At 38.3% G+C, this 19,205-nt stretch overlaps 1 protein-coding gene across 1 annotated transcript; it reads left to right on the top strand.

The window, feature by feature from the left end:
* Positions 1-524: 524 nt before the first annotated feature.
* Positions 525-18,798, top strand: abhd2a (abhydrolase domain containing 2, acylglycerol lipase a). The gene is made up of 11 exons (XM_060884468.1): positions 525-689; positions 2,152-2,234; positions 2,335-2,550; positions 6,944-7,119; positions 8,531-8,698; positions 9,164-9,347; positions 10,552-10,644; positions 10,775-10,876; positions 12,120-12,189; positions 12,328-12,412; positions 15,015-18,798. The coding sequence occupies exons 3-11, from the start codon at positions 2,342-2,344 to the stop codon at positions 15,227-15,229; spliced, it is 1,302 nt and encodes a 433-aa protein (XP_060740451.1). The 5' UTR covers positions 525-689; positions 2,152-2,234; positions 2,335-2,341; the 3' UTR covers positions 15,230-18,798.
* The last annotated feature ends 407 nt before the right edge of the window (positions 18,799-19,205 follow it).

The following is a 19,205-nucleotide window of genomic DNA, read 5'->3' on the forward strand; positions in this document are numbered from 1 at the left end:
CCTGTATTGTCTTTAACTTAATTAGCTTCCTTATGCCATTGTGGATACTTTTTGTGTATTTATTCCTTTTATTCTATTTATTCCAGCCATGTTTCTCATTTAAGAGAAAAAGCAGCTATTGCTTAACGTTTTTTTTAAATAGTTTAATAGTTAAAAATAATAATTAAAAGGTTTAAACTATATTAATACATTTATCACTACGATTATTGATTATTGATTTTTTTTGTATTTAATATACAGTACATATCACCAACAGATAGCGGTTGTCGAAGTGACGTGCTCGTAATAAACCAATAGAAAGCGCGTATGCTAATCAGCGCGGTTTCAATAGGAAGTGTAGTATTAGCACTGCGACGTTGTTCCCTATTCAGAAACACACTCAATCTCCGCCTTTGCACTATGATTGGCTACCCAGGCTGTTTTTTTCAATCAATAGCCAGTCATAATGCAGAAAACGCAGTAGGCGGGATAAATCGGAATGCGGGTGGGAGAAAGAGCGTGTCTATTGCTGTCGTTAACTGTAATTTGGATGAGAGAGAGAGAGAGAGAGAGAGAGAGAGAGAGAGAGAGAGAATCTGCTAGAAAAGGACAGCGGATAAATGCGGATACAAACATAGATCCAGGTTGTCCGTATGGACAGATTTGGAGACAGCTAACCTGAGAGAGAGATCTGTTGTTGAGCGAAAAAGGTAAGTCAGGCTGATGCTTTATTTATCGCTCCTAGCTACAGTAGCTAACGCGGGCTAGCCCCTGCCTTGCCTCGCCCTGCCTTGCCTCGCCTCGCCTCGCCTCGTGCAGCACTCTTTTATCCACTTTCTGTCCTACACGACTTACAAAACAGATTCGTGTTTAATGTCATTTTTATTTAGATTTATTTACATTTTTGTGTATACAGAAACGGTGAATAAGGTGCAGCTTAAAGTGTGTGTTGTGTGAAGGTGGAGTTGCCTCAGCAATGCCTCGGCCTCACCAGAGAGAAACAGACAAACCCTTCATTTCAGTTATACACAAACAGGAAACGGGTTGTTTTAGTGTGTATTAACACACTGACCTTATACTTTATGTTGTATACAAATGCTGCAGAATTAAACCTCCTGATCTAAATAATAATAATAATAATAATAATTTAAAAAAAAAAATCCATCAGATTTCCTGTGTTTACATTTACCTAACTACATGTCAGTCTGTCTATCTGTCTTTATGGGTCTGTCTGTCTGTCTATATATTCTATAGTAAGGCAGCTAAACATAAATATGTATCTCTCTAATGATATCCATCCCTGTCTATATTTATTTCTATTTGTTATAATGACTTGTCTGACCATACTCATCTGTGTATTAGCTTTTTTTTTTCTGTCTTCATATTGATCTGTCTCTCTATTTTAATATTTCTCTAAAAGTCTTATGTGTTTCTATATTTATCTATCTGTCTTTATACCTGTCTTTTTGTTTGTCGGTCTGTCTTTATTTATCTGTCTATTTGTCATGTAACACAAAAGGGGTTTCTCAACAGGAAAAGAGAAGTAAGGGCAGTAGTGTTTTTGTGGAACAAACAGTCGAGTCACTGAGATCATATTTAAAAATCATGCTTATGAACACTTTCTGTTGACATCCTCAACATCACCTCTGTAGAGATTTTGTAGCTAATCAGTTGTTTTGCATTATCCCTTACATCAGGCTGTATGATCTGGGTCTGTATAAGTGAATAATATGAGTTGTTATTATTATTATTATTATTATTATTATTATTATTATTATTAATGATTTGTAAGCTTTTATTAGACTGGATGGTGAAGGCAAAAGTGCAGGCCTCTGTGTATTATGTGTCTTTATTGCTGCAGGCTGTGAACAGATTTTATGTTATTTAACTCTGGCCTTCCTGACTGTGAGGACATTTGTAGGATTATTCAAGGCAAACTACTCTTAATTATATTCAGGCTAGTTGAGCCTGGAAGCTGTATGTAACCCTAACATGTGGTCATGGGCTTGCGGCCAATAATCTACGATTTGTTTTTGAAGCATTTGAGGCCAGGTCACTGTGTTATTGAGTTAAAAGGTCTTACAAACACTACAGTTAAAAAATCTCAATATCTTTCAGATCTTGTCTTAAATATTGTTATTTTCTAATATATATATTTGTTTTTCTTCACAGGTTGGACCTGATCACTGTGACGTCTCAGTCTTCTTTATCCGAGCAGAAGAGATTACAATTTAGAAAGCCGCACAAGCAACAGAGTAAGTCACACTTTTGCATAGATACCACAATAGTCCGTCTTTACACTTTATTTATGAAACTCATTTGAGGTTCCTCCTTTTTTCTTCTTCTTCTTTTCAGACTAGCCATGACCACTCACGAGTCAGAGGTGTACCCGGTGGCACCGGAGATGCCAGCCATGTTTGATGGAATGAAGCTGGCGGCCGTTGCCACCGTGCTCTACATCATCGTCCGGTGCCTGAATCTGAAAAGCCCCACTGCGGCCCCGGACCTCACGTGCCAGGACACGCCGCTTAACCGCTTCCTTCTCAAGTCCTGCCCCTTACTGACCAAAGAGTGAGTGTTGTGGGTGGTCACTTTCATCTTGAAACACATCCTACATAATACATTACAGTTGTGTTACTCTGCCTAAAAGCCCATATATGAAAGCAAATGCACAAGCATCGTTTGTAGTGGTAATTTTATAACTGATTGTATTTTTTTATTTTTTTTTGCTTCTTGGATTTGGATTTATTACACGAGTTGGGAAGTCGTAGTTTAGATCTCATGGGCGATGGTCTGGAAAAGATGGAGGTGTAACTTCTCATAATTAACTACAAAAAATACATCTACTAAATAAACAAAATCTAAAACAATATAAATATAAAATATAAAACAAAACGTGGGGGGGCACGGTGGCTTAGTGGTTAGCACGTTCGCCTCACACCTCCAGGGTTGGGGGTTCGATTCCCGCCTCCGCCTTGTGTGTGTGGAGTTTGTATGTTCTCCCCGTGCCTCGGGGGTTTCCTCTGGGTACTCCGGTTTCCTCCCCCGGTCCAAAGACATGCATGGTAGGTTGATTGGCATCTCTGGAAAATTGTCCGTAGTGTGTGATTGTGTGAGTGAATGAGAGTGTGTGTGCCCTGCGATGGGTTGGCACTCCATCCAGGGTGTATCCTGCCTTGATGCCCGATGACGCCTGAGATAGGCACAGGCTCCCCGTGACCCGAGGTAGTTCGGATAAGCGGTAGAACATGAGTGAGTGAAACAAAACGTGTTGCGTATTTGTTTTTAATGAGTAAATAATATACACATGACATTTCACATCAAACTATTTCTTTTCTATAGGTGCTTAAATGTCAACCAATTTCCTTGTATCTCATTAACTTGCTGCATAAACACATAATAACTCAGGCAAACATTAATTTTCAACTCATTTTCAATTTTCTAATCATCACCTCCCCCATGCTTTCTTCCTGACATTCCCTCAACTCAGAAACTCCTAATTCCGACTTTGGTAACGTTCATGTGCAATCAACTCGTAAATACGATCATTTTACCATGACCTGAACGCACCGTTACACAGAGACTTGAGACAGATGCATCACACAAACATGAACAATTACAAGATCTGTAATTGTTATGAAGTTTTCTGTAAGATGTTACTTCAGATGTTACTCTGTATGTTGGTAAATGCATCGAGTGCCAACATGGCAAAGCTGAGTTACAATTAGTGACACCTACTAAACTAACAGCGCACTAAAGGCATGATTAAAGTGAAAATGGCAGTTAGGCACAGACACTTCCTCTTTTTATATGGTGTCATTTCTCTTGTCGTAAATAAAAGGCCAGTTTTATTAGTTCTTATGGAAGGATTTTGTTTGCGATTTAAACATGACACGGTAAACTGTAACCACGGTTCTTGCAGTAACGATTCTGCAGTTTAATCAGGGTTTAATTTACGCATGATCTGTGGTAGGAAACATTTTTCTTGTAATTCTAGAAACCTTTTCCAGAGAAATGTGTTTGTATATTGTTGATAAATGAGGTGCGGTCTCTGAGAGCTATGGGATGTTTGGAGTTTTTCTTCTCACTCTGTAGGTATGTTGTTATTGCTGTGAGCAGTTTGTTATTCAAAACACATCTTAATAAAAGCCTGTGCTTTTGTACAAGCAGAAATATTTACGTAGTCAAGGCAACGGAGTTGAATGTTTGGTATTTTCTATCCCTGCTGTAGTGATTGATTCACTTTTTCTAAGTACTGGCTTGGGTATGCATTTTAAATTGCTGTGTGTGTGGTGTGGGCGCGCGTGTGTGTGCGCATGTGTGTGGTATGTGTGTATTGTATGTATGTGTGCGTGTGTTGTTGTGTGTGTGCGCGCGTGGTGTGTGCGCGTGTGTAATGTCTGCGCTTGTGTATTGTGGGTGCGTGCGTGTATTGTGCGCATGTGTATGTTGTGTGAGTGCGTGTGTGTGTGTGTGCGTGCGTGTGTGTATGTTGTGTGTGTCTGTTGTGCGTGCGCACATTATTACTGCACGTGTCTTTTCTACCTTGCACACTTTAGTTCATTAGCATGAAGAACGGCTGGCTGTTTCTTTCTCAGCCTTAAATTAGCGCTTGTTATGTAATCGTTTGTTTCCCACTGAAGTTACAACTCCCCGGGTCGAAGGATCAATCAATTCAGCAGCAGAGCGCCTCATCTCTTGCAGTATTTCCTGTAAACTCACGTTCAAAGCTGGTTCAGAGATCTTTTCAGACATTGTATGATGCAGAAGCAGTGGATAAAGAGAGAACACAGGACTCGCTGATATGTGTCTGGACCTTTGAACATTAATAGGCGGGTCAGGCCAGCGCGGCCCTGCTGTTACTCACATCCTGCATGCTTATCGCTTACTTAATTACTGGTGCTTAGTGATAATAGCGGAGGAAAGAAACATAAACACAAAGCAGCCAAGGGTTTTATATATCTCTAATTGTCTCTCTGTGTTGGAGGCTTTTCAAGGGGCTGCTTCATCCTTTGTTGTTGTCAGGATAAACTGCAGCTAAATTTACTCTTTTAGTCACTTCTTTTTTTAACAAACATCATCATCATCTTTTTTATCAGTCTAATTAGGCCCTGTAACAGTTTCTATTTATCAAACACTGCTCTTATAGCTCTTAGCTGTTTATTGCTAATCAACTTGACATGAAGTGCTAAAAATGTTGGAGGATTGCTTCTTTAAATCAAGCTCCTAAATCTCCTACTATAGCAACCAGTTTAGCTATAAACATTCATTTGATCAGTTTTATAATGTGTAATAAATAAAGTGCCCTTATAAAATGATAACAGTAGTAATTGTGGATGTATATAACGTAATGGAAGCGGCGCTATCTTATCATTTAAAGAGATATAGAAGAAGAGGGTGTGTGTGCGTGCGAACAGGATGCTGGTGGACTTTGCTTTCTCGACAGCTGACCACCTTCTCCTCCCTTTAAGTGCGCCTGGTTTTGCTTTTGTTCCATTCACTTATCACAGCGATTGCAGGTGAACCTGCTTGTCACTGAGGTATTCTGAAGGAGACATGACTGAGCCTTACTGTGGTACTGCTAAGGCTTTGTGCTTTATTACACCTGTTTAGAGAATTTAAGAGACACATGATGGACTGAGTAAGTTAGTGACGTAAACGAGAAGAGTATGTCTGGGGAAATGATCATCTTAGAAAATCTCTCTGGGTTTATATTTCTGCCCTGAAGATTGAAGGCAGCTTGTTTCACAGAGGTTGACTGTGGACAGAACTGTTGCACAACCACTTTTTTTTATTATTATTATTATTATTTTTAAATTTTATTTATTGATTTATTTGAAATCCCCATAGCAACATCTGGTGTCATTTGACTTTTTATGTCCTCAAGCCAAATGCCTCACATCTCTCGGTCGTGGCCTTTACATGACCTTAGTGTGCTATAGGAAAGTGTATAGATGAAATAAAATTACACATCTTTATATTACAGGTTTTATATTAATTCTAGTTTCCTCAGAAGGCCTTGATGTAACCAGTGACACGGTATCATAGAGCACCGCCATACAAAACGATAAACTTGAATAAGGAAATAAAGCTGACATTTAAACAAGGAAATGGTCATGATTAATACAGTCCATTGAGCAAGGAATAAAACAAAGCATGTGGTTAAAACAGAATAATCAACCACAGGGTCACGTGATGGAGCAAGTTTGTGTTTTTTAATAACAGCCCATCTTGAAGAGTTTTATTCCTTTTATACCACAGCAATTTGTCGACGTTTAGATTGAATCGATCCTAGAATCACTTACTCTAGTTTTATGTTCAAAACGGCTTCTGACCGGTTAGAGTTACTTGATGATGTGCAAAGTCTGGAAATAAAGTTAGGTCCTGTTAACACTTACTGATTTTGACATCATGATCAGTATTAGATTAAGGGAACCTTCTGCTAAGGTGTTAGATTAGAATCAATAAAGTTTTCTAATAGAAATTAGATTTTTTTTTTAATTTTTTTATAGCTTTATCTCTTTCTTGCTTGAGATTAGATTTAGAGTACACTTAAAGCTCTAATTGTACTCTAAATCTAATCTCAAGCAAGAAAGAGATAAAGCTATAAAAAAAATTCAAATATCAAATCCAAAACAAATCAGTAACAAGATATAAACATCTAAAGTGACCATCTGGCTTCAGACTATTTTACATTAAGGAGGAGAAAAGATTCACTCTAAATCACCCTCTCTATTTCTTTAAACTAGAGTGTGTAGATTTATCTCGTCTTATCGGATCAGGTAAAACATCAATCGTTCAGTATACAGCTTAGGTCAGATATGGTAGGCAATTACAGGTTAATTAACTTACAGGGTAATTAGTTGTTATTGATGATGTTTAAGGGCATCTGTGGATTATAGTATGTATGTGTACAAATGATTAAGTTTTAAAAGGTTCACAGTAATTCGACTCTGTCCTGTAGGTACATTCCTCCGCTGTTGTGGGGGAAAAGTGGCCATTTACAGACGGCTCTGTATGGAAAGCTGGGCCGCGTGAGTTCACCACACCCGACCGGCCTGCGCAAGTTTCTGCCGATGCAGGATGGCGCCACAGCGACCTTTGATCTCTTCGAACCCCTGGCGGATCATCAGAGTGGAGGTCAGTGCCTCATGGGAGTACAGTTGCTTTGTCTTTGGGCTGCAGTGAAATGCTAAACCTTTCATGGAATCCTTTTAGCCTCTTCCACTGAAAACTGTTAAAGCTTTAAAGAAGCAGGGAAAGAAAGACGAGGCTGTATCTTTCTCAATACCAAGAATTCAGTCTGAAAAGGATGTTTTGGGGAAATTGTTTTGTAATAACAAACCTTCACAAGAATGAAGAACAGCAGTGTAAGAGCTAGCATGACCATGTGCGTTATTACCAGCCAGATAGCGACCGAATCAAAGCTTGGACATAAGAGCAGATATTCAACAAACAATTGTATTACTAATTTCCTACCACACCATCCACCATCCTCAGGGTCATTTTTGTTGGTATGTTATCAACTGATATTTGTGTATTTGTTTACATTTATATTTTAGCAGGCAAACTTATCCAGAGCAATGTACAAAAGTGTTTTAAACTCTCTATCAATGAGAACATCAGCACCGGTTCACCAGGTCACAGACTGAGGACTTAACTCAGTCTAAAACTCTGTTAAAGCACATTTTTTACATACATCATACAAACAGGAAAAAGTGCTTGTTTTAGCATTTCAGAAATAAGTATGTTTTTACTTGTGGAATGCTGCACACACTTGGTTATGTCTGACACGTCTGACCAGTTTTTACCGTCAACTTTTCAAGAACAGAAAATATTTAAGATGCATCGCAGCTCGCTGTGTATGAGACTGCGTAGCCATAGACCGTCGCTAACATCTTGGTGCTAGATACAACACCATACCTTCAGAAATACAGGGCCAGAGCTGTTTTGGTGGCACAAATATAAGAAAAGAAAAGCCTCATGGGTAAAATGGTTCAGATGATGCCAAGAGTGGATAATTATATTGATAAAATATTTATTTATGTATCACTTTTTTTGGTCATGGCATAATATCAAATGTCTTATTTCATAGTGTTTATGTCTTAGTTATTTTTATATAATGGGCAAAAATAATAAAAATGAAGGTTTTCTCTGAGAATGTGTTTTTTTACCTTAACGTGTATCTAATATGAGTTAAATTTGTAATATTTCATGTGCTGCTCAAAACTTCCCAAATGTCAGCCATCCAGTGAACGTGTTCTACACAGAAAATGTATTCTAGCAGCATATAGAAAAACCACTGTTTAGCTACAGATCATTGAACTAAGGAAGTAGAAAATAATGATGAGTGAATGCAAGGGTAAACTCTCAAAAAATCTACAGCTTTAGTTTGGATGAAGTGTAAAAAAGGTGACACATTTGCATTCTGTTATCACTGGCCAAATCAGACATGTCCTGAACAGCATGCAAATTGCTTGCGGTCACATTTTCATGTTGTCACTCTCACTCACCCTCGCTCTCTCTCTCTCTCTCTCGCTCTCTCACACAGCGGACGTCACCATGGTTATCTGTCCAGGCATTGGGAACCACAGCGAGAAGCACTACATCCGCACATTTGTGGATTACTCACAGAAGCAAGGCTACCGCTGCGCCGTGCTCAACCACCTCGGGGCCTTGCCCAACATCGAGCTCACCTCCCCCCGCATGTTCACCTATGGTACGTTCCATTAAACATTTAGAGCCAAGCTGTTGAGGTTAAAAAACATTGAAACCTCTGACTGTTGTCTTGTTGCCCTGCCCTTCAACATAATTCTGCCCATTTCTTCTGTTCTTAAAATAATGACAAAGTAAAGGCTCTAATCTATTCTTGAAAGAAAGCAATACATTTTCTAAGTAAATAGCAAAATTATTTGCCTATTTGCCTGATTTTGTGATGGTATCTATACACGTATATTTTATACAGACATTGATGTTTTTGCTTTTTCATAGAACTTTCAGAGAAAATGTGTAAAATATGTTTCTCACACCAAAGACTGCTATATAAGTAAAGAAAGAATATGGTACATACACACAACCTACTTGTGCATAATAATACACAAATACTCAGTGATGCCTACAGTCATTTTTAGGTAGCATTTATGTGGTTTTTGAATGTTTTTTTTTCTTTCTCCACACTCTGTAGGCTGTACCTGGGAGTTTGCAGCCATGGTGGGCTACATAAAGAAGACCTACCCTCAGAGCCAGCTCATCATGGTGGGCTTCAGTCTCGGTGGCAACATCGTCTGCAAATTCCTCGGGGAGAATCATGCCAATCAGGAGCGTGTGCTGTGCTGCGTGAGCGTGTGCCAGGGCTACAGTGCACTCAGGCAAGCTGGAGTTTTTCTGAATAAAATCATGCAAAATCTAATGTGGTTCTGCATTAGAAACATTAAGATGCATTCATTTGTTTCAATGCTGACGAAACAGCTGTACCAATTTAGAGCAGTGTTTGTGGGGTGTTTGTGCTTTAATGGATCTGCAAGTCTTTATATTAGTGAGGTTAGATCCCACAGGCCATCTTTTTATTACTAGTAAACCAATATTTAGAAATTATTTTCAGATACATTTCTTTTGCATTGTGTGGCCTGTTCAAGGGAGGCATATGTGCCTGTCAGTCCCAGTGAAGGAAGTTTGGCATTAGGAGCCTTGGCTGTCATACAAAAGAGAACTAGGTGTGGCCTTGGTGCTTATCAGGCTTAGTAAAAGAATATTGGACTCTGTACCTGTCATGTCTAATGAAGGAGGCATAAGGTTAAACAAAAATGTCTTTTTGGCTGTCGGTACAAGGCGAAGGAACAGCGGCTGTCTGTTTTCATCCCAGCTAAGGTGGTGTTGCCGTAGGTGCTTGTTAAGCCCAATAAAGAGGTGTGTCCTCTGAGCTTGTGTCCTCTGAGCTTGTCAGGTCCACCAAAATGTCTTTTTGTGGCTGCGCAAAAATGAAGGAGCTGCAGGTTTAATGCTTTAATGCTTTCTCACGGCAGATTGTTATTTGGGTATCAAGATACTCATTGTTTTGCTTGATTAGCAAGTATGTAGTTTGTTAGTTAAACAGATGTAAATAATATATTTTACCAGCTGTGCTTGCTTCCTCAGCCTGGCATCTGAAATGTATTGGCGAAGCAGCGGTGGTTGTTAGACGTGGGAGTTTTCTCATCCTCACATGTGTAGCACATCTTTGTCTATTGCGGTTCTAATCAAAATTGAACCACTATTTGTAACATCCTACAACCGTGCGACTATTTAACATACTGTGCTCCACATGTAAACCGTATTTTCGCAGGAACTCTCCGAATCTATAAACAGAACAAACTTGCTGTTAGACATTACTCATCGAGTCATGGCATGAAGCCACTCTTCATGTAGCAGCAGTGTTAATAATGTGGATGAGTGAGCTGCTTTACTGTTCAGAAGCTCAGTGGGAAATTTCTAGTATATTAGCAGATTTTGTGTGTGAAACTCTTTGGAAAGTATTACAGGATCATGTCATTTTCGTGTACATGGTTGATATAGCATGTTTCTCTGTGTATTTAGAGCTCAGGAGACCTTTCTGCAGTGGGACCAATGCCGGCGCTTCTATAATTTCCTCATGGCTGACAACATGAAGAAGATTATCCTGTCACACAGGTAGAGCCAGTCACAATAAACGACAAAGCTGAATGTGTGAAACATCAGAGCCAGTTGTCTTCTTTCTGGTTGTTAGGAGTAATTCTCTATGGTATTTGCTGTAGTTGTTTTTGATCTTTTCTTCCCACAGGGGCAGTCTATTTGGAGGAGGCTCTCTTAAGTTGATAGATGCCGATCTGAGACGCCTTTACACTGCCACCTCTCTTATGCAGATCGATGACAACATCATGAGGTGTGTGCGTGTGCCGCTTTGTGGTTTTAAAAAGACCTTATGTTTGTAAAAAATTGTAGTTCAGACTCCTAAAATGAAATAAAGCAACTGTTTTAGAGATAATTAATGATAAAATCATATGAAGGGATCCAGGATAATTTGATCTGCATAGCTAAAATGTATATATTAGCTTGTACATAAATTGAGTGCACCACCTATACCGCAGTTTATCTATAAAACACATTTTACTTTTAAGTTATATTTAAAGCACATTCAAACTCAGCAATCACAGCAAAGTGGGAATCAGAAAAACACCATTATACTGAGGATGCAGTAGTCTAGTGGTTAAAGTGTTGGACTAGATAATCTGAAAGTTGTGAGTTTGAATCCCAGGTCCACCAGACTGCCACTGCTGGGCACCTGAGCAAGGCCCTTATCCCTCAATTGCTCAGTTGTATAAAATGAGATAAAATTGGACGTCACTCTGGATAAGGGCATCTGCCAAATGCCTTAAAATATAAATGTACTGTATGTACTAAAACAAAAACATTGCCCTTATGCACATCTAGAGAAGGCCCTACTAAGACCATTAAGACTATTTAGTAACTAATATTTAGAACTAATAAGAGGAAGAAAATAACAGAATGAAACTATAAGACAGGCAAGAAAATCCACATAAACAAACCTAGTGCGATCCTTAGTGCGATAGAAGTCTAAATGTTCACCAAACAATTTGTAATATTATTGTTCCAGTATTAATATGTTAACATTATGTTAGACTGGCCAACCTTTTTATGCAATTTGCGTAGGAACGTGGGCTTATGCAAGGAAAAATCTGTTTGAGTTTGTTTTCATACGGTAACAAAGGCAGATGATTTGAATTGCATGCGATTCTAAATGACTGACAGTTGTGCAGGTGTTGTGAAATCTCCAGTGTTTGTTAATAACAAGGAAGCCCCGCCCACTCGCTCATATCTTACATGATTAATCATCTCTTATTTCCTACTATTAATCACAACTCGCATGCAATTTCTTCTAGCTTAAAAGTAGGGGTGTGCAAACTTTTGCACTAACTGTATACACCTGTGTTGACCTAATATTGTATTAAGGAGAACAAAATATTTAAGGAGTCTCATTCAGTGAAGGCAGTAAACGTGTTTGTGGAGTAAGACGATTTTAGAAGGCATAGTAATAGAATATTAAAAAAAAAAAAAAGATCTGCTTTACATTTTGTTCATCAGTATTGATTTTTTTTATGTTCTAGAAAATTCCATGGACACAATTCTTTGAAAGAGTACTATGAGAAGGAGAGCTGTGTGCACTTCATTCACAATGTGAGTACAGCTCGTGTTGGCCATTTAAACAAACAAATGTATTTTCATATATCAGATATTATTTAAATGCGAACATTTCTGAATTTCCTTGTCTTTGTTGTTGTATTAAATCAACTGCTTTGTGTCCACGTGTTGTAGGTGAACGTTCCACTCCTGCTGGTGAACTCCGCCGACGATCCTCTCGTACACCAGTCTCTTCTCACCATCCCACGCACACTCGCAGGTACCGCCGCTTTCTGAACACACACTTCATTTTAGTTACTTCACTACACACACTTTTGTTGAGGAAGTGCTAGAAAAGACAGTTTTATCTGTCTTATTACACTAGTGTCCAACAAGTTGCTTTCACAATTATATTGAACCGGACGGATTCTGCTGCGCTTCTTCCATCCGTTTCTGAGAATTAGGGCCTTAGAGCCCAAACTGCTGAGCTGCAAATGTTTGTAACACTGGGTGAGCCATTATTTCAAACAGATCTCTTTTTTAGTCTTTTGCATGTAGCAACATCTTTTGACAGTACATCCACACCATGCAGTTTACAGCTTGCCTACTTCTGAATATGAAGAGGCTCGCCAAGGACAAGCTGGCTGTTTTTAGAACGATGAGTGACTGAGATGTCATGTTAGTCCTAGATACTCACACACATAGACACAGCTGACTGCCAGTCAGTATGAGGAAAGGCTTCGTCATGGAGATTAGTCAGAACACATTACTGTGATGAAATGATGAACGATGAAAGTGATATTCTATTAATATTAATATATATTTATACAGGGTGTATATTAGATTGAGCTACAGTATGTCTTCGATGCTGTTAGTAGATCAGGGTTTGGTAGTTACATGCATATTTAATGTTTGACAAGGTAGATAATTGAGACTGATTTGGAGGAAAGGATACCTGCATTGTTACAGCTAGTTTTTTTTTTTTTGTTTGTTTGCTTTTACCTTTTTAAAAGTGACTCTTAAACTACCTTATGCCCTTTTCTGTTGGTCTGAGTATTCAACTTCAGTTCTGTCCAAGACTTTAAATTTAGTTCCATGCGCCATGATGTGACCCGAGTTACAAATATAATTTTTGATACCATGTTTATGCAAGAACAAAAAAATGTACACCTGGATGGATAAAAAGCTCTGTGGTGGAAAGGTGGTAGATTTTAGACGATTAGGAATAATGTTCATCTTTCTTGTACAGTTTGTATAATTGTTGTCAGGGCACCGTGAAAATTGGTCTCATGACTCAATGCTTTACTTAGACACTTTTACACCCATATATGTCTCAGTGTCTGCTCTGTGACCTTTAGATTCCTCGACTCAAGAGAGACACAGAGGGCGTAAGCTTCTTAGTTTTCTTTGGCTTCAAGTGTGTTTAGTTTATTATTGGCTTTAAGATTGCTTAATGAGTGGGTTGTGGAACAAGTGGTTCAAGCTTCAGTGTCTGCCAGAGAACACTTAAAGAAATGTTTGTCTTTTCAGTCATGCTGAGGTAAAAGAATAAGGGAAAAAAAAACATTCAGATCTAAAAGGAATAATGATCTATGAATCTCTTTTAGAATGATCTAAAAGAGCTCCTAATTTAGTTTTAAACATTTCTAACTAAGACTTTTATCTTCAGAGTGATTCAGGTCCAATCTCAGAGCAAGGAAAATACAACAACCTTTATCTTATAGAGGAGGCGGGGCTAAACACGGGGCTAGACATGTCCAGTAAATAAAATTTTGGAGTACTTTTAAAATCTGTAGGAATTAATTTTACTTAGAAATCAATTTTAAAACAACAAAGCTAAATTGTTCTAGTACAAGGTTTTCGAGCACGTGGGTTGGAGGAAATAAAGCTAATAAATCTCCAATTAAGTGATTTATTAAAGACTTCTGAAGTAAGACTAAAGTATGTTTTGTGCTTAGCTACTATGACCTAACTCTGCTTTTTTTTTCCTCTTTAATGGATTTATAATTTCTACATTTCTCGGTTTAAATCCATTGCTGGCTTAAATATTACAGAATGGCAAAGTAAAAAAATTGTGTGTTTTAGTCTTGACTTAATAGCCATAATAGAATTGATCTGAGGACTTCAGAGACCAGAGGGAAATGTAAAAGCAGAGGAAGTCCCTGATCTCTGAGGACGTAGCTCATTAAAGCTTTAAAAAAAACATTAAATAGAAACTTAAAGTTCACCCTGTAATAGACCAGGAGCCAAGTTAAAGAGAGGTTAAAGAGATCTTGGTTAATAGGATACATTTTCTTGGTACCAGTTGTATTCTCTGTACCTGAGCCAAGATATTTCTATTAATCTAATAGGATGTAGCCACATATGAATACATTATTCAAAAAAGTTAGAAAACAGATTAAAAAAGCCTTGGCAGAAAGTTTCACGAGCATCTGGTTGAGACAAGAAGTCTCCATCAGGAATGGTATCCCTCAGGTCTCGGGTTTAAAAAGACAACTAACAACTATTCTCTTCAGGATTTTCCACATCTGAATTCCAAATCTGAATACAGATCCAGATATTTTGGGCATAAAACCGACAGAAATATTGGTATTATATTACACCCTTAACAGCTCTGTATTATCACTGCAACAAGCTCATTTAGATGAGACATCTGAGATTTGGCTTTGAAAATTAAAGGTAAAAATGGAAGAGCATTTAATTGAAAATATGTGCAATAAAATGTCATAAAAGAGATAAGAAGACACTCTGTACTTCAGAACAGTCCAGAATGGTTGAGAAGGCTGAAGTCCAGATACTTTACATTGTTAGACTCATGTAGTCTGATGAAATTAGGTAACTTTCCCCATTTTCCCTGTTCTTTCCTCTCTTCCCCTCTCCAGAAAAGAAAGAGAATGTGATCTTTTCTCTGACGCTGCACGGCGGCCACCTGGGATTCTTCGAAGGCGCCGTTCTCTTCCCGCAGCCTCTCACCTGGATGGATAAGGTCATCGTGGGGTACGCCAACGCCATCTGCCAGTGGCAGAAGCAGAAGCCAACATGCCAGAGCCAGGAAGCCCAAGCCTCAGAGGGCACATGCTTGAACAATACTTCCTAAACTTTGACCTCTGCCCTCACTCAAATCATACCCATTCCCTATCAAACCACTCAGACCTTCCTGACTGGTCTGACCTTTCTGACTCATCTTACACACACAAAAAAAGTGTCTTTGTGATCAGTGCTAGAGAAAATGTTTCATATACGGGCACATAGACGTTAGAGAGGATGAAATGAGGACAGTGTTATACATGTACCATATTTTCTGGACTTAAAGATTATTACTTAATATAGTGACCCATATATTTTGCATCACGCTAATTCTAAGTACGTTTATTTGTGTTAAAACCCAAACAATAGTTTGGCACTACAATAACGCAAGCATAAAAGATGTGTTGCCTGATGAAATTTGAATCTTTATATATATATATATATATATATATATATATATATATATATATATATATATACATATTAGATTCTTATATTTCACATTCTATTTCACAACCGTTCTGAAAACTACAGACTTTTCAGAACTATTTTTAAAGTTACTCCAGAAAAGTGAGAAATTGCGTTTAAAGATCACTGAGTAAGGAAATCCCAAAGCAAGATTTCAGGAATCTTTAGTCAGACTGCCTGATTTTACCATCATGTTTAACACACAGTGACAACTGAAGGGCTCTGCAGACCATAATATATGTTATGACTTCTTGATAAGGATGGACTTACAGACCGGACCAATTACACTAAAGTGCCATTATAGATGCAGTGAAAAGATATTTAAAAATGACTGCTACATTAAGCCAACTCGAACTGCTCCATATAAAATGCGTCTTGCTCTTGGATACAACTTATTGTCTGGAAAATACGGTACACATCATGTCGGTTTAAATACGTCTGGCCCTAGTGTAAAAGAAGTTTGCTTGAAGCTGCTAGAGTGGAAAGACTTCAGCACAAACAGCTACTGTAGACCGACCGTGCACTACTACACTGTATATAACACTGAGGGAACTGGCCGTTATGCAGGCACTGTGTGCTTATAGCGAGGACGGGCATGCTGCTGGTGCCTCTTTCTGTGCTCTTCAACACGCTCTGGTCTGTTGATACCTCGACTAGACCGAGTCAGCACTTTTCATTTTACTGTATTATTCATTTTGGGTGGGGGAAAAAAATGTTAAACATAAATCATCAAAGCTAAAAAACGCTTTTTCTTTTTTTTATTAAAGCACTTTATTATTTTTGCCATAACATTTATTGCATAGTTAAAGTTAAAACAGACTAGATCATACAATGCACTAAGAGGGAGAGATGTCCAATCTCTTCAGCTCAATGACTCGATGATCCCTCCTGTTCACCAAAGCCTGACATTCACCAAAACACGTTGTCAGTTCTGTGCACTCGGCTGTGATGTTGTTAGGATTGTTGTTAGTTTGGTTGAAGTGTGGATCAGAGTAGGAGTTTCAGCAGGAGACTGCGTGTGTCTGTGAATGCTGGCTCACTGCACGCATGTGTTTCATTTTTCATTTGTGGTTCGTGACCAGTTTTTATGGTTGTTTCATTGTAATTTGTAAAAGGAACAGAATCTGAACTTTGAGCAAATTACTGACTTTGTGTTTCAGTTGTTCAGAGTAACTGCATGTTCTTGAATAGTTGGAGTAGAATGGAAGCAGAAAGAAAAGTTGCACAAGAAAGTGAAAGGGGGAAAAAAAAAACTTTTCAGCTTTTAGACTGAGACATGTTTAGTGTCTGAAGTTCACTTCATTGGTTTTATAGTGAAACACTGATACTGTTCTTGCTACCAGTCGAATGAAGGGCGCTTACAGCCATCAGATTAACGCTGGGCATGTCAAGTGTTCATAGTTCCAGGGTCTTGTTTAAATCCTGAGTTTTTTTTTCATTCTCCACTTTGTCCTTGTTGGTTTCTTCCAGTTTGCTCCTAAAACATTTTGGTTACTCTTAAATTGCCCCTACTAACATTAATCTCATTTACACAGCTGAGCAGTTGAGTGTTAAGGGCAAACTGCCACTGCTTGGATTTGCACTCACGACCTGTGATCAGTAGCCAAATCAGTGTTTAAACCATCAGTGACTTGAATTCAAAAGTCATTTGGTTAAAGTTGCTAAATGTACTTATTTTACTTTCAGTTACAAATGAAATCTGACCTGTTGTCATCTGAATCACTACTAACATGCTGATAAGGAATGTGAATGTCTGCGGCCACTTACAGTATAAACCAGTGGCCTAACCGAGTCTGCTTGAGATACCAAACAACTCAACACAGTATACATCCAGCATGCACAATGCTAAACAGCTTGCTGTAAGACAATGATTAGTTAGTAGCAATAATAATTTTATTCATATATGTGCAATTGGATGGGATCGAGTTATTGGAAATGGGATGCAGATGTTTGAGACCATCGATGGCTTCATTTTGTGACTGCACTCAGCCAGTTATTTCTAAATCATCTGAAAGATAAGGAAGTTCGAGTTAGTCAGTCAGTAGAGCACAGACGCCACCTCCTGGCCTTTTTTTTGTTGTTGTTGTTGTTGGTTAATCTCAATTTACACCAAAATCCTGTGTTTTATAGTATTTGTATTTGGTTCAGACCTCAAGCTCAAATCTTATGCAGTAAACACTTTCATTCGTCTGCAGGAAAAAAATGCTTCTGATCGCTCTTCTATCAGATCTCTTGTTAGCGGGACACTGGTCAAGGAAAATCAGTTTGTTCCTTCAGTATTGAAGCACATCATGAGATCTGAGCTATCAGAAACACCAGCATCATTCCAGTCTCCATTATCTGATGCTCAGCAACCTTCTGCCTTTCTGAATGTTTCTTACTTTTTTTTTTGCACAAATGCAGGCTTTAGCCGCGTCTCTTTTGATTTTCAAGGTTCATTTATTGATATCTATATATAATTGTCTCTTGGTGTTGGTTATTTACTCATTTGTTTTGGACTATGATGTACATGAATAATCATCAGTGAGTGTGTGCTGATCATCAGCACGTTTTGTTCTGAAAACCAAAACCAGAAAAAAATGTAAATATAACACGGTGAACATGAATTCTGTACTTTATATAACGGTGTTTTTTTTTTTTTTTTTTTTTTTTTTTTTTTCTCTTTGTGTGTGTTTTTGTTATTTCCCCATCAGCAATAAAATCTGAGTTTTGTTATTTGTTTTTTTACCATGCCAAACTGAAGGGCCTTGTCCAGATAAATAAGAAGCGTGTCAAATTAGGAGTGTGAAATCCCATTCCTGCTGTTCACACACAGTAAAGCCCGCATTAAAAATCCATTGGCATTCCCACTGACCACGTTAGACCATCAGGTGAAAATTGCTAATGCAGTGTAAGATCATTCCATGATTTATGCAGTGAAATTTGATTTATAGGTTTATAGAGCTGATCACAGTGTGTTCACCGTGCTGTGTGTTTGATGGGTTGTTTGTACCCATGACTACATCATATTCCACCTTTACTAACCATAACAACATTGTGTGTCTGTCTTAAAAAAAATTTTTTTGGTTGTTTTTTTTTTTTTTTTGGGGTGAAAAAAAAAACAGTGTGTGAATGAATAATTGGATTAAATATAATTCATGTGTTAAAATAAATTATTTTCTTGTATAAATATTTCTTGTGTGTTTGTCTTTTCCTTCTCTTATATTATGGATGGATAACATTGTGCTGTATTTGGTATCTCTAGGGTTTGATTCTAGGCATTTGATTCACATGCAGCTGGAAAATGTTCATAGTGTGTCTGAGTGTGTGTCTGTGTCTGAGTGTGTGTCTGTGTATGTGTCTGAGTGTGTGTCTGTGTGTCTGAGTGTGTGCGTGTGTATCTGAGTGCGTGCGTGTGTATCTGAGTGTGTGCGTGTGTATCTGAGTGTGTGCGTGTGTATCTGAGTGTGTGCATGTGTATCTGAGTGCGTGCATGTGTATCTGAGTGTGTGTGTGTCTGAGTGTGTTTGTTGTGCCCTGTGATGGGTTGGAACCCTGTCCCTGATATACCGTCCTAGAGGTACAGAAAATGGATGGAG

This window comes from Tachysurus vachellii, chromosome 1 (genome assembly GCF_030014155.1).
Source record: "Tachysurus vachellii isolate PV-2020 chromosome 1, HZAU_Pvac_v1, whole genome shotgun sequence".
Lineage (NCBI taxonomy): Eukaryota > Metazoa > Chordata > Actinopteri > Siluriformes > Bagridae > Tachysurus > Tachysurus vachellii.

Bases quoted from the DNA above. Each gene is read 5' to 3' on its own strand.
- abhd2a (XM_060884468.1), top strand. From the start codon at position 2,342: ATGACCACTCACGAGTCAGAGGTGTACCCGGTGGCACCGGAGATGCCA. The intron at 2,551-6,943 runs GTGAGTGTTGTG...TCTGTCCTGTAG, and splicing joins TGCCCCTTACTGACCAAAGA to GTACATTCCTCCGCTGTTGT. The intron at 12,190-12,327 runs GTGAGTACAGCT...CACGTGTTGTAG, and splicing joins GTGTGCACTTCATTCACAAT to GTGAACGTTCCACTCCTGCT.